Raw genomic sequence first — 15,529 nt, 5'->3', positions numbered from 1 at the left:
ACCTGTGTTCGTTGTCCATAACATACGCCTGCCCATACCATAACCCCACCGCCACCATGGGCCACTCGATCCACAACATTGACATCAGCAGATCGCTCACCCACACGACGCCATACACGCTGTCTGCCATCTGACAGTTGCAAGCTCCCTCAAAACTTGCGACATCTGTGGCATTGTGCTGTGTGATAAAACTGCACATTTTAGAGTGGCCTTTTATTGTGGCCAGCCTAAGGCACACCTGTGCAATAATCATGCTGTCTAATCAGCATCTTGATATGCCACACCTGTGAGGTGGATGGATTATCTGGGCAAAGGAGAAGTGCTCACTAACACAGATTTAGACAGATTTGTGAACAATATTTGAGAGAAATAGGCCTTTTGTGTACATAGAAAAAGTCTTAGATCTCTGAGTTCAGCTCATGAAAAATGGGGGCAAAAACAAAAGTGTTGTGTTTATAATTTTGTTCAGTGTATATATATTGAAAGTCTTTTAATGGAGAATGTGAAAATAATTCTCTGAAAATTATTATTCTCAGAAGGAAGCATGTATGGAGGCGGTAAATGACAACAATGCATGCACGATGTTTCAAATGGTATGGCAAGTGTAAATACATGAATCGGTTATGGGTCACAATTGAAAGAACGTGTTAACGGACAGTCAAAAAAATCGAATATAGGCAACAAATCAGAATTGGGCATCAAGACCTGCCGTGTAAATGAGGCCTTATGACATAGCTTTAATTAGCTAATTTGTGTATATTTATTTATTTATACAACAGTTCTTTCACGTCCTTTCCCAGCAGTGTGATATTCTATTGATAACAGCAACCGTTTCACTGTTTGTATCACTCCACTTGTAGTATTTCTCACAGCGAGTGTCTTGGCAGACACCCTAGTCCACTATAATTTTATAAATAATACTGTTTTTGTGTCACAGAATGTAGTTTTAAGAGTTTTTAGTCAAGAATTTAGTTGTTTAGACAAAATGGCCATTCAGCGCTCATGAACCCGCCGAGTGCAGCCTCACCTCGCCAGATCTTCTGGAATTTGCCGCTGACTCATGATGTCTCTACAGTAGTTAAAATATAGTATATAATTCATTTTGGCTAAATCTAACAGAAGATATTTTGTCTTATTAATCTGTTATATGTCCCAGAGCAAATAGTTTTGGCTGAGGGCAAAACCTCATCAAGTTATATTTTATATAAATTTAATGCTGTATATCAGAGTGCCACCTTTGTACTTTTGACTGAATTGCCTAGCTTTTATATTGAAAAAGACTGAAACTGGGGTTGTAAAAAAGGAAGTTATTTTTACAGCCAACAAATGCACTGAGCAGCACTGTCATCGGAAATAATCCTTAACAGATGAAGGGATAGTACGACAAAGATATCGCTTTCCTCAGCGGATATTCAAAATAATGTTTTATTGTAAATATGTGATTGAGATGAAGAATGAATGCTTTATCAGATGCAGGTAATCACACTCGCTCAGTCCATCTAACTTTTAATTAAGCAACTCAATGTTCCTTCGTTACTTGTTCTAAAGTGATGTTTTCGAATTAGTAACGGAGGCTTGGGCTCAGCTGTTAAACTGTCAAACTTAGATTTGAATCCGTGGCGGAAAGAAGTAGTTCTGCACAAAAGAGGGGTTTTAAAGACACTACGTAAAACATAAAACCTAGTTATAACATGAAATGATACGGGGCTGATGGTTGCCTCACTGAAGAAATCTGAGGAGTGATGACACAAACATGTCCTGGTGACACATACCTTAAGCATCATCAGCCAATCAATTGTCATTATTCTATACAGGCTTCAGACTATCACATTCCCACAGCATCAGCTACTGATGCATATGTAACCCCCTGCATGTTCAATTACTAAATATTTTAGCTAACTTGATAATGCTATAAGCTACCAAAAAAAGTGATTCCACTTAATTTAAAATATTTTTAAATTCCACAAATTTTCTCCCACAATGCAGAAATTTAAATAACGTGCACACATTCTATATGTGAGCCAGCTTATATTTATGAACACACACACAAATAATATCAGTTTGACCGTTTCTGTTTTGACATAGAAGAGGGAAATCTCTGGAGAAAATGACAGATGTGTCAAGTGATACTGATATTAAGAAGATATCGTTATAGGTGACTGAAGAGGCATCCTATAAGTAATAAAAATGGCCCTATTAAAAGAGAGCAGTTTGCAGGGTGCTGATAGATTGATCTGTTCTTCCTGGTGTTTGTGTGCAGCGAGCCAGTGTAAATAGCCTCCCACATAATAACAGACTTGGGTGGCAGAAAACAGATAAGGTGAAGGGGTGATATGGCTGTGGAAAGGGCTTGTATATTGATAGTCATCTTCCAGTTCTGTCCAACCATGAAATTAAACGCATCATTGACTCACCTCCCCATTAAGAAAGCAGTAAAATACCGACACAAAGAATCCCTGTTAAAAAAAAAAATCCATCAGTTAAACAGTCACCTTAATTAATAAAACATTGCTAAATGCAAATAAATATAAAAGAAAAGAAAAGAAAAGAAAATAAAAATGTGAAAATTACAATTGAATATGCCATTGTGATTGACACAAGAAAAAGAAGTCCATAGCTCTTAAAACGTAATATTTTCTGCCTTTTTAGGATGTAAAGTGTCAGAGTATGGTGGTTTAACAATGGGTCTTGTACCACAGGGATGTTCTTGCACACAAAAAAAAAGAAGAAGAAGAAAAACCACCACCACCACCAACAACAACAAAAGAACTCCCTGGAACAAAGCTTCATCCAAGAATAATTGGCACATGTTGTTACTAAGGTGTCAGGCTCTAGTTCTGAGGACTGACTGCAGCGAACAATCAAAGGTTGCTGGGAAATAATGTTCTCGGGGGAAACAAAACTATTTTCCACATTGAAGCCCTTAAAATATTCATGACAGCAGAAGAGGAGATAGACTTCAGACCTCTTCAAACTGAAAGAGAGCAAGAGATCCCACTTAAAAGATGACATAAGACCAATAATGGTCCCCAATTCTCTTGCACAATGTCTTTCCCAATGACATCTCTACAGTTCTTTCAGGTGTAAATGACAGACACAAGAGTAAATAGAACTGCAAGTGGAAATTACGATACCCAGCACCCAAGGGAAATCACACTGATTGCATAAAAGCAATGGATCATGCATCATCCCATGTACGACTCAAACCAGCAACCTTTCTGTTTTTAGGCTTTACCTAATAACTAATAATTAGTGCTTTACTCATTGGACCAGACCTCCCACAAGTTTGGCACGTTAGAGAGACCAATTTGAGTAGGGATACATAAAAGGATTTAGAGACATGGCACATTTATCCTTATTTCTCCAGTTGTCAGAAATAGAAAGAGGCATCCGCTTGCTGTTGCCAACTTGGCGCATCCAGTGTAGACAGATTCACTGATTCAATTGGGTTTTATGTGCTTTTGATGTAATGTGTTGCGTCATTCACGTCCATTGTAGACAGAGTTTAAACTCTAAGTGTATCTACACTTTCCGTTTCACTTCCCATTAAAACAACTTATAGTTTCTAGCATTCAGATATAATGTAACAGAACATGTGACCTGTGCTGGCAAAATGAGTCTGAATGAGCAAATTTTCAAAAATGAGAAAATTTTTATTTTCACATTCTCCATTAAAATACCTTCAAAATGATATATGACTTGTTGGAATTCGGACAAAAAAAAAATGACTGAGCTACAGCCGTTTGAATGCGATAGAGTCAGCAGAGTCGATTTTGAGAAAAATCGAGTTAAAGTTTTCTAAAGATTCCAAAGCAAACTTACCAAGCAATGTTGCATATTTTCCTCCAATTCTTTTCTTGATAACAATTACTATATTATTAATCACAATATATCTATTTTTTATTTTATCTGTTATTAAAAATAAGAACAAATATGTAAATAAATAGTAGTTTAATGAAGATCAGTGATTGTTTCCGTCTTTTCTTTTAATGTATATGATTAACATTGAGACAAATCAATATTAAGACATACTGTAATGCATGGATCAAAAATAATGTTACACATACGATTTTTCCCCAACCATTAACTAAACGTTCATGTAAGACATAACAGATTATGTTTGTGTGAATCTCACCAAGACATATTTCACAATAATGCACTTTTTCTTTTTTTTAAAGATTTATTTTTGGTGTTTTATGCCTTTTATTTAGACAGGACAGTAGGTCAACAGGAAGCGAAGTGGGTGAGAGAGAGGGGGGTGGGATCGGGAAAGGTCGCGAGCCGGGACTCTAACTCGGGACGACGAAGCGCAATGACGCTACATGTCGGCAAGCTGCCCACGAGGATCATCGGCGCCGACAATATTAATAATATAATAAAAAATTTTTGCATACATAACATCTGATTGGATTCAATTTATGATAAGCAATTATGTACAAATGTTGTTGTTTTTTACGTTTAAATTTCTAAAACATTAATTTAAAATAATAAATTATATTCATTAATTACAGAATTACAAAATAATTCATATAGCTTTTTTGCTTTTGGGAAATGGCATGCTTTAAAAAATATATACATATATATGTGTGTATGTATATAATATATATATATATATATATATACTGTACACACACACACACACACACACACACACAATCTCTGAAAGTGAAAGTCGGCATGGAGCCCAGTGCTGATGAATCAAACCCAATAAACTCCTGCACTAAACTCTGAAATAGATCAGTGTACACCAACCAACTCAATAACATCCCAGCCTGCCAAATGTGTGTGTGTTTATGACTGTAATAGAGCTTAACAGTGACCACCCACTTTTTCAGCAGCCAGTATTTTTCCCATTCATTTCCTTTGTAGAAATATCTTACAAAAAGTTCTTAGCTATGAACCAAACGAAGTAGCTAAGAGATGAATCACAGCAACATAATGTTTGTCTAAAAACAAAAAAGGTATTTTCAGAAATCACAAAAACACAGGAAAAAAAGACGTGCTTAAAATTCTTGTTAATATTAAAAAGTGCACAAATACATTAAAATAAAAAATATAGTAACAACAGCAATATTGGGAAAGATTGATTTAAAAGAATTTAATATATTTTTAAATGTTTTTTTTCTGTAATGGCAACGCTACATTTTAAGCAGCAATAAATAAACAGCAATAAATATTTACTGTCACATTAATTTAATATGTCCTAGCTGAATTAAAGGTTTTAATTTCTTCAAAAATAAATCTTACTGACCCCAGACTTTTGAACGGTAGTGTAATTGACAGAATGAAATACTCATCTCATGAAGCACTGACAATAACCAAATCATAAATAATGGTACAATATTAATCTATGAATTATGTTGATTATCAATTTAAAATACATTATATTTTAAGTTTACTGCAAAATATTCAAATATTTAATTTGTTTTAGAGTGTAGAGAGACTAATTTCATTAAATAACTTGTGATGTTTTATGGGAGTGACTTCTCCAATTGGTGGAGCTCCCTTCAGGATTATGGGTAGTGTTGTGTTTGCACATGTGTGTCTTACTCTGTGTGGCTCCACTGACTCTGATCTCCAGTTGGCTGAGGTGTTTCACCAGCAGGGCAGTATGTTGCAGTAAGTCTCGGTTCTGCAGCAGCAGCTGGTGAGTTCTGGCCTGTGCCTCCATGCGGGCAGCCGTCTCTGCGGCCAGCTGATCCTTCAGGAGCTGCACCTACAGCAGAAACACAATCAGTCAAGACTAGGGAATCATGCCAGTCGTACTGAAATATATCATAACTTGCAGGTAGGATATGAGTTGAGGATTATAGTGAGTGAAGCGACTCTTAGTTTAGGTAATCCCAGTCGTATAGAGTTGATTCTCCAACTACTAACCTGTGTTTTTAGTGTATCAGTAGCAATGACAGTAATCAAGCTTTTAATTACATTTAGGCTATCCATCGGATAGTAGCCTACCAAAATCTTATTAACAGTAGAAGTTAAATCTTACTGTAGTCTTCAAATCTGGGTACTGTCTTACGTTTTAAAATCACAAAGAGAGTTTGGTCCCATCAGGCTAACGTGACAGTCACGACTCATGCAGCTGTAAGGTTTTCTTTTTCTTTTGTTTTTACTCGCGATCTTTACAACACGCATTACATTACGTATTTCATGGCACACTGGTTTTATGCGTATTTGGCGCCACCTATTGTTGTGGGTGTATTATTGACATGTCAAAGTCTAGACCCTGAATATAAGACGACCGTTTTCTCAGATGTATTTCCAAGAAAAAAACATCGTCTTATATTCGGGTCAGTACGGTATATAGGGAGGAAGTATATTCACCATCATTCACATGTGTGGTGTTTTTTTTGTATTTCATGCTTTGAGGTGCTATGTATGAGATTTGAAGTTAGTTTTTGGGTTTATTGTATTAATCAATTCTTCTGGTGTTAATTTCGTTTTTTTTCTTTGAGAGGGATATTATCCTCTGCAGTTATCTGTGTTCCCATCTTGCATGAGTAAATTTAGCCAGCTTGGAAGTGAAACTACTTGATTGATAAAATCGAAACTGCATTTATAGTAATTCTGTCTTAAGGATATTCTTTTATTTGAATAGCCGTGCGGGAAAACCCCTTACATGACCTGAGACCTCCTACACAAATAAAATTGGAGTGGCGTAGTCAAGAATATAGGAGTACTTGCTCTCTGTACTACCACACTAAAATCAGACGAGTCACAAAAGGAATCATATGTTGTCCTGTGTAACCATAAAATCAGACGACTGCTTAAAACATGAGATTCAAGAGAGGAGTCAGCTGGTTATCTAATTCCAATCTGATACGAAAGTGAACAGAAATGGCAGTAAAGGCAAACACTAAAAAGTGACACATTCTTCAGAAATGAGGGCATGTCACACAATCTATCCATGTTGCCATCTGCCTATAATTTCTACTTGGTGTCAGACAAGTTTGCACCAAAATACTATATGTGACCCGTCCCGTGCAAAATGATTTTAAAAATGTATTTTTATTTTCACATTCTCCATTAAAATACCTTCAAAATGATATATGACTTGTTGGAATTCGGACAAAAAAAAAATGACTGAGCTACAGCCGTTTGAATGCGATAGAGTCAGCAGAGTCGAAAATCGAGTTAATCGAGTTAAAGTTTTCTAAAGATTCCAAAGCAAACTTACCAAGCAATGTTGCATATTTTCTTTTCTTGATGTAAATAAATAGTAGTTTAATGAAGATCAGTGATTGTTTCCGTCTTTTCTTTTAATGTATATGATTAACATTGAGACAAATCAATATTAAGACATACTGTAATGCATGGATCAAAAATAATGTTACACATACGATTTTTCCCCAACCATTAACTAAACGTTCATGTAAGACATAACAGATTATGTTTGTGTGAATCTCACAAAGACATATTTCACAATAATGCACTTTTTCTTTTTTTTAAAGATTTATTTTTGGTGTTTTATGCCTTTTATTTAGACAGGACAGTAGGTCAACAGGAAGCGAAGTGGGTGAGAGAGAGGGGGGTGGGATCGGGAAAGGTCGCGAGCCGGGACTCTAACTCGGGACGACGAAGCGCAATGACGCTACATGTCGGCAAGCTGCCCACGAGGATCATCGGCGCCGACAATATTAATAATATAATAAAAAAATTTTGCATACATAACATCTGATTGGATTCAATTTATGATAAGCAATTATGTACAAATGTTGTTGTTTTTTACGTTTAAATTTCTAAAACATTAATTTAAAATAATAAATTATATTCATTAATTACAGAATTACAAAATAATTCATATAGCTTTTTTGCTTTTGGGAAATGGCATGCTTTAAAAAATATATACATATATATGTGTGTATGTATATAATATATATATATATATATATATATACTGTACACACACACACACACACACACACACTCCCTCTCTCTCTAATAGTAGTAATAATAATTATTATATAGTAAAATATATTATAAATAAAAATATAGGCCTAGTTTACACCACTGTTAAACTTTTGGGGTCGGTAAGATTGAAACAATATTGATTATTATAAAATGAGATCGTAAGAAAACAATTTTGTGACATTGTGAAATATTACTACAATTTAAAAGAACTGTTTTCTATTTAAAAACATTCAAATGTATTTATTTCCTGTGATAGCAAACCTCTGTTACTCCAGTCTTCAGTGTCACATGACCTTTCAGAAATCATTCTGATATGCTGATTTGATGCTCAAGAAACATTTCTTATTATTTTTATTATGTATTGGAAATGGTTGAGCTGCTTAATGAAATGTGGAAGTGCTATGTGCCTTACGATGCTGGTATGTTCCCCGTCTTGTAATGGACCTCCACACGCTTTTTTTACACAAAGTGGACATACGACTACAATAAATCCACTTCATACTTAGAGAAATATTTGTACACATATTCAGTTTAATGCGCGCATGATAGTTCAGCACTCTTCCATCATGTTTGGACTCTGTACATGTGAATTCAGTACATTGCCAAAGTATAGTGAGAAGTGTGTAATAGATACAAATTTCAAGTCACCGTTTTAACCAAACTCTCTTCATCTCCTCATTATTGTAAAGTAATAAAGACACTCTGTCCAGTGAGAAAAGACATAAACAGACACAAAACGTTCTGTGCTTTCAGCTTATGAAGCAACAACACACACTGTACAGCATGTCTTGACTCTGAATCACAGAGAAACATATGCAGATTGACCAGGTTCTCAAGTCTCTGGCCCTTAGAGGAGAAGACAATACAGACACATCTGTAACAAAGTCAAGCTCCAGTGAGCAAACCTTCACTTCAAGGTACTTTCATCAGCATGTTCCAGATTCTTAAGGACCTTTTGGACCCACCTCAGGGCCTCATCTGCATGTCCCAGATCACTGGGTGCGCCAGAAGATCAGTGCTTCATATTCGAAGTTTAACGCCATCTTTCATTTAATTCTTTAATGTGGAATAAGGTTCTTCACATTATTAGTCTGTGAAGAGAAACACAGTTTTATCTTCCCATAAGATGATGCATTCATTTAGTAGTTGCGTTGAGTTAGTACCTCTTTTGTCTGTCTTTTACATCTGTACAATATTACTATTACTATAATATTACTACTACAATAATACTACATCTGTGTCTGTCTTGTGTTGAAAAACAGTAAGAGACTCATTAGAGACACATTGTTTAATATCTCACAAATCTTTCAGATCTCACAAATCAGTCAGTCCACTGACAAGTTCCCATCAATTTCCATAATTACATTTTTAATGAAGCAATCCTCTTGAATTGCTACTGTACTGTTAAGGTCAAATTCATTAGCAAGGTCCTGAGGTAAATGGAGGAAGAGGCCATCTGACACACACACACACACACACACACTTCAGATGATGTTTGACCAAAACTATGCAAATTACTATGTAGCTCTAGAGCAGATCTCAAGGATTGGGATCGGGGCCAATCAAGCATTTTTTTAACTGATCGGTATCGGCTCTCCTAAGCCCAATCCTGCGCCCTACGCTGGAACGCCACTTCTACAGACTGTCTATTCTAAACTAAAAAATAGAGGCTTGCTGCGTCGTTTTACCACACACAGTGAAGGAAATAAATAAATATCTAATAACAAGGGCCTCGACTCCCACATAGCCATTAATCCAGTGACAGGCAGCTGATGTTGAGATGCTCTGTTGTGTGCCTACACTTTTGCTGCATTTCAGAGTAGCAAACTCTCACCCACTCTACCTATTGACAGCAAACTGCAACACAGCAGAGCCACACTGGCAAATTCTATAAATATGTTATGATATAATTTGCTTTAGAAATTTAATTGATTAGTAACATGCCACTGACAGTGCTTTATAACGAATAGATGGTGACAGAATCAGGATTCTAACTGAAAGCTGCTTTGTGATCTTGCATCTACTTCTTCCTTTTAATCTTTATTTATATTTGCGGTTCAAGAGAGCACAATGATTTACAGTTAAAAAGTTTAAATTTACTACTTGTTTTCCTTTAATTTATTTTAACAATTTCATCTTATTTAATCGAAATATAAACCAATATTATTCTCTGTTATCAAGTATCCATTCTTGTAACATTGTTTATGTTTTGGGTGAATTTGAACCCGCTTATTTGAGCATGTCAATAAAACAATATATACATTTACATTTACATTTACATTTAGTCATTTTGCAGACGCTTTTATCCAAAGCGACTTACAATTTGGGGATACATAAAGCGATTCTTCTTAAAGAGGCAAACAGATACAGGAAGTGCTTGTAATACCAAGTTTCTAGACATTGTTCAAATAAGTACAAGCTAGAAAGAGAAGCAATAAATAAAGAGAGAGAATTTTTTTTTTAATTTTTTTTTATATAATGATGATGATGAAGTCAAGTAGCTCTATAAACAAGTATTACGCAAAACACTCACGTGCAGTTGTCTGTCTCTTCTGTTGACTAATCGCTTGGCCCGAGTTATGACAGTGACCAAGCAGTTTAAATACTCTACAGTCGCTGTGGCAGCCTTCTAATCAGCACAGCAAATAGTCTATAGCAGGCCAATTCCTCAAATCCGGAAACTACAGTTCGCACTTAAACGCAGGAAGGGAGCAATTAAATTACACGCGCTCCTTCTTTGCCGAGGACAATTATTATAATTACCAGAAAGTGCAATCAAAAATACAAACGCAAACAAAAATATAACGTAGAAATAGGCAGAAAACGAAATATTCCTTCCTAGCAGAAAGTAATAATTCAAACAGCAGATCTATAAACAAGTATTACGCAAAACACTCACGTGCAGCCGTCTGTCTCTTCTGTTGACTAATCGCTTGGCCCAAATAAAAATGAAATCTTTCAGAGCTGCGTGCCTCAAACTTTATCATATTTCATGACACTCGTCATATCCAGTTTACATTGGTACATTGATTACATAGGCTGTTTTTTTTTCAGCATGGCTAGTATAGACACTGAGGAAATAATTATCACTATTGTTAGCGCATTCTCTCTAACGTAATATCCATGCCCATCTACATAGGTCTTCTGATTCCACTTATAATTTTACTTTGTGGGGAGAGTTGCGTGCTTTTTAAAATATGAAATAATTGGGTTCCATACTGAATGAAAGTGTTTAGTGGATCCTCTAAGTGAATATTACATTTTCAAAAACAGCATCCCATCGCTGAGCCAGAGCGAAACTGCTGCTCGTTTGTTTGATTTGCAATCAAGCAGTATTCTTCTCCGGACCAAAACACATGCGACAGTGGTACCTGCAGCTGTACAGCTGTATGCTGTGCGTACCATACGTGCATCCCTGCAAATACTTCAGCAGTTATTATGTGTGTCTCTATAATTTGTGAATTATTCATTCTTTTGCGTTAGCTCTTTCTTTTCATTGAATTGGCCAAACCATTCCCATTGAACCATCTGAAGAGGTTTCTTAGTCAGTAAAACAAACGGTATTTATATACTTAAACATGGTTTCCGGTTTGAGCCCTGAATGATTTAGTCTAGCTACAAATGTTTTTAGCGTGGAACAAAAAGCATTAACGGAAATATGATAGGAATTAATCGTTAGTTGTTTAAACTTAAACACAGCTCTGTTGCTGTTTACAATACGGGATGCTCAGTCATTTGCCTCGCTCCTGAATGAATTAGCTATTTTGACTGAATCTGTTGAATGAATGGTACATTGACTCGTTTTGTCACCACCTACTGGCAATTTAAATTTCATATTTAAAAGAAGGCTACAAATTTTATAGTCAAAAAATAAATTAGTAAATAAATAAAAAATATTTAAAGCATTAATTTCATAACATTATTTATCTGCACAATTGTAATTCCAGTGTATATCATGCTGCCTCTGCGCTGCATTATACAGTCTGATCTGTGAAAACAGCATTCAAAAGCTGTGTAAAATCGAAGAAATTATAGGCTATTATTTTTTTAACTATAATAACTATACTAGTTTGTAGTTTTGTATAAAAATGGTGTTCACTGTAAAAAAATTTAATAAATTAAAATAATAATAATAATAATAATCAAGTTGAAGTTATAATAAATTATATAAATTATATTACAATTAATTATATTAATATACATTGTATGTGTGTATATATATACATATATATATATATATATATAAATTAAATATGATCAAATTACATAGAATTGCTTTGCTTTGCATAAAACTTTTCTTACAAAAACATGTTACATGAATGCTTGACAGAAAGTTCTCTCAGAGTTGAATTTAACATGAGCATATACAAATTGCTAGATTTTTTTTGTTTTGTTTTTGTGCAAAAATTTCCCCCTCTCTGTGTACAGTCAGATAAAATCCTGCAGGCGGTCCTGCATGCAAAAGCAGCGTCCTGATTTTTTGGACATGACAACACCTTCCTCTGGCACTCCACAAACAGCCAAGAAAAAAGGCCTGATTTCCTTACTATATGCCTCTGACAAAATGTTAAATATTGTCTAAATCACATAGTCATGGAGCAAGCCAAAACAAATAAGCCAAATCTGCTTATACCGACTGCTTATTAGTCTAGGCAGAAGGAAGCACTACACATTTTTAAAACAGTGGGTTGTTTGCATCACCAAGAATAGGTCTTGCTTTCTGCAAAACAGACTGTTCAAAGATAATTGATAATCTAATCTGTTTAACAAGTATGATCTTGCCACACTGATCAACAACAGCATTCAGTGAGTTCATATGTTTAAAATTTACCTGCCATAACAAAAACAAAAAAAAAAGACATATTCAGTGTAAGAGTTATAATACATGGGTATAAGAGTCCTGCTAATATTACATGTAGAGAACCTCTGTAGACAGTGAAGTCGCTGCTGGCGTTTCATACATACTGCCTCAGCATGCACATCAAAACGCATCTTGTCAATAGTAATTCCAAGATATTTGTAGCTGCAAACCCTTTCCACCATTTGACCTTTTATGTAAGTTGGTTGTGTAACAAGAAAGCTGGATCTTCAGTCAGTTACCATGTCTTTAGTCTTTTTTTACATCAACAAAAAATCTGAGAGTTACTTTTCCAAATAAGTAACGCCAGTTACTTTGTTTTCCTATTTATTGGCTGACATCGCAGCTGAAAGGTTTGAGCTGCGCCCTCTACTGTACAGACATTAATTTACATTTCCTTCAGCCTGAGGCTAATTAATCCGTGTATCATTCGTTCTCCCGTTTTTTTATTTAATAATGAAAGTTAAAAATAAATAAATAATAGAAAATGGCTCCTTTTATGTTTTTTTCCCATTGTTTTCCAAAAAACTAAAAACAACAATTCAGCTTAATTTTTCATTTTTCGTTCAGATTCTTAACACATTTATTGCAACTACATTCATCTTTTTCTCATCAAACAACCAGACAAATGAATGGCTCAACACAACTCATACTGGGGCAGAGCCTAGACAGGGCTTTTTTCTGTGTCGATATAAATTCTATGCTTTGCATCAGCTGTCATAGCCTACCCTGGTCACCCAGTACGTTTGTTTTATTTAATTAAAAAATTAATTACTTTTAAATTAAATATTTTAAACACTAATACAAAAAGGATTGGGTATTCGGCAGAAAGAGGCGTTTCATTACCACACATGTATTAAACTCATTTTTCTACTTTCAAAATTAAATCAAAAATTGAGTGAACGCCTGATACACGGATTCTTAATCATTTCACTTTTGATGTAAAAGGTTTTTTACTTCCAAACTTGTTCTTTCAAACAATGTTCACACAATGATGTCACATATACGCAATTATATTATTAAAGCATCCAATAATGATATGAAAGACGAATGGCTTGCATTTCTAAAGCATATAAAGTGAATAAACTAGTCCTTGTTAGCTCACATTTTTACATAAACAATGAGAAATCATAAAAACTTTAATTTCGCCCCTTTATTCAAGTGTTTGGTTCATGCATGTGTATATCAGAGGCTCATTGGTCTTCGGTCCATTCGAACTGAGTCAAACTGTTTCCTCAATTGGAGATCTAGAGATCTTGTAGATCTGTGTTGCTTGAGCCACAAACTGTTTCAGAGGCTTCAGTCCAATTTAGTGAACTGATTCAACTAGCTCACCAAAAAGAACTGGTTCAAAAGAATGATTCGTCTGTGAACCAGACATCACTCCAGAATTGGGTCCTTTAATAATATAATTGCGTATACATGATGTCATTGCACGATTACATAAACACATTGCCGAATCAGATGTTGAAAACAGTAAATTGAAATGATTTGTCCAAAAGAACCAGTTCAAGGAAACAAATCAGACTTTCCTGTTTGTCTGAGGCTCTGGATTACAGGTAATAATGTTGTAAATAATGTTCAGTTTCTTGCACAGAGCAATCGTTTCGCTTCATAAGACCTTAATGTATCATCAGGAGCCACGGGTATTAATTTTGTGTTCCTTGATATGCTGTTTTTATCCTCAAAAACATGCAGCTGCTGACTTGCATTTTATGAATCACCAAGGACCATACTGTTCTAATGAGGAAAAAAAGTCACCTACATCTTGGATGGCCTGAGAGTAAGTAAATTAACAACACATTTTCACTTTTGGGTGAAATATCCCTTTAAGGTACAACGCTGTGGTGTATCATACATTCATTTGTATTTATTTTTTTTAAAGGAATGCTTTTTTCAGTACCATACAACACACTACAGTACCAATGTCAACTATTCTTTGCAGAGGGTTTCCGTCTGCCAAAAACCACGCTGTGGGCATAACCTAACTGGCCAACGGGCAAGCATCCAAGTGCCTGGACAACGTAAGGGAAACATCTCACTGTGTGTGGCTAATATGTGAAGGTGCTGTGGCAGGCTGTAGACCAGTTCTTAGATCATACAACTCTATAACATTTCTAAATGAACTTGACCAGGCCTGTCAGGACATATATATATATATATATATATATATATATATATATATATACAGGGTTTGAAATTAACACCCGCCAAATGAGGGTAAAAATCAGCTGTGGCAGGTAACGCTGTCAAATCACTAGCCAATTTGGCGGGTTACTTTTCGTAAATTATGTTCACTCATTAATTTCTTGGGGAAGTTCATGCAGGCCAAATCTGCGCAGGTTTAGCGCAAATACTGAACTCGTGAGACATCATGACATTATCGAGTGTATTGCAAAAGCTAAACAAAACACACCTACAAAAGGTTGTGTTCTGTGAAAATTAAATAACATTTGGATGTAAATGGTCGGCATAAAAGTAGTGTGCAGCTAAACCGGCTGCGTCCTGTGGATCACCTTTATCTAATTGTCTGGGTCCGTAATCATTAAGCACGGCATTAATATCTTCATCGGAGTTTTTCGTTGTCTCCAGATTTCTCTGCAGTTCGTGTATGTTGTTAAAAACGCGGAACATCATTTTATTCCACACAACAGGCAAGCATTACCGTTAAGTCTATTATCCACCAAAATGCAGATTCGTCACGTGACAATTCTTACGCAAATGAGATTGAGGGAGACGTTAAGTTTGTTTTGATTT

General features: G+C 35.4%; 1 protein-coding gene across 1 annotated transcript in view; it reads right to left on the bottom strand.

The window, feature by feature from the left end:
- LOC107660401 (corticotropin-releasing factor receptor 2-like) overlaps positions 1-15,529 on the bottom strand; it is a 71,163-nt gene that overhangs the window by 9,769 nt on the left and 45,865 nt on the right. The window contains exon 11 of the mRNA XM_016449689.1: positions 2,415-2,456. Coding sequence (XP_016305175.1) covers positions 2,415-2,456 — 42 coding nt within the window. The remainder of the gene's footprint in view (positions 1-2,414; positions 2,457-15,529) is intronic.

This window comes from Sinocyclocheilus anshuiensis, unplaced genomic scaffold (assembly GCF_001515605.1).
Source record: "Sinocyclocheilus anshuiensis isolate Anshui unplaced genomic scaffold, SAMN03320099.WGS_v1.1 scaffold1635, whole genome shotgun sequence".
In the NCBI taxonomy this organism is placed as follows: Eukaryota; Metazoa; Chordata; class Actinopteri; order Cypriniformes; family Cyprinidae; genus Sinocyclocheilus; species Sinocyclocheilus anshuiensis.
Note: the sequence above shows the minus strand (reverse complement) of the source record. Positions and strands in the feature narration are given on the sequence as shown.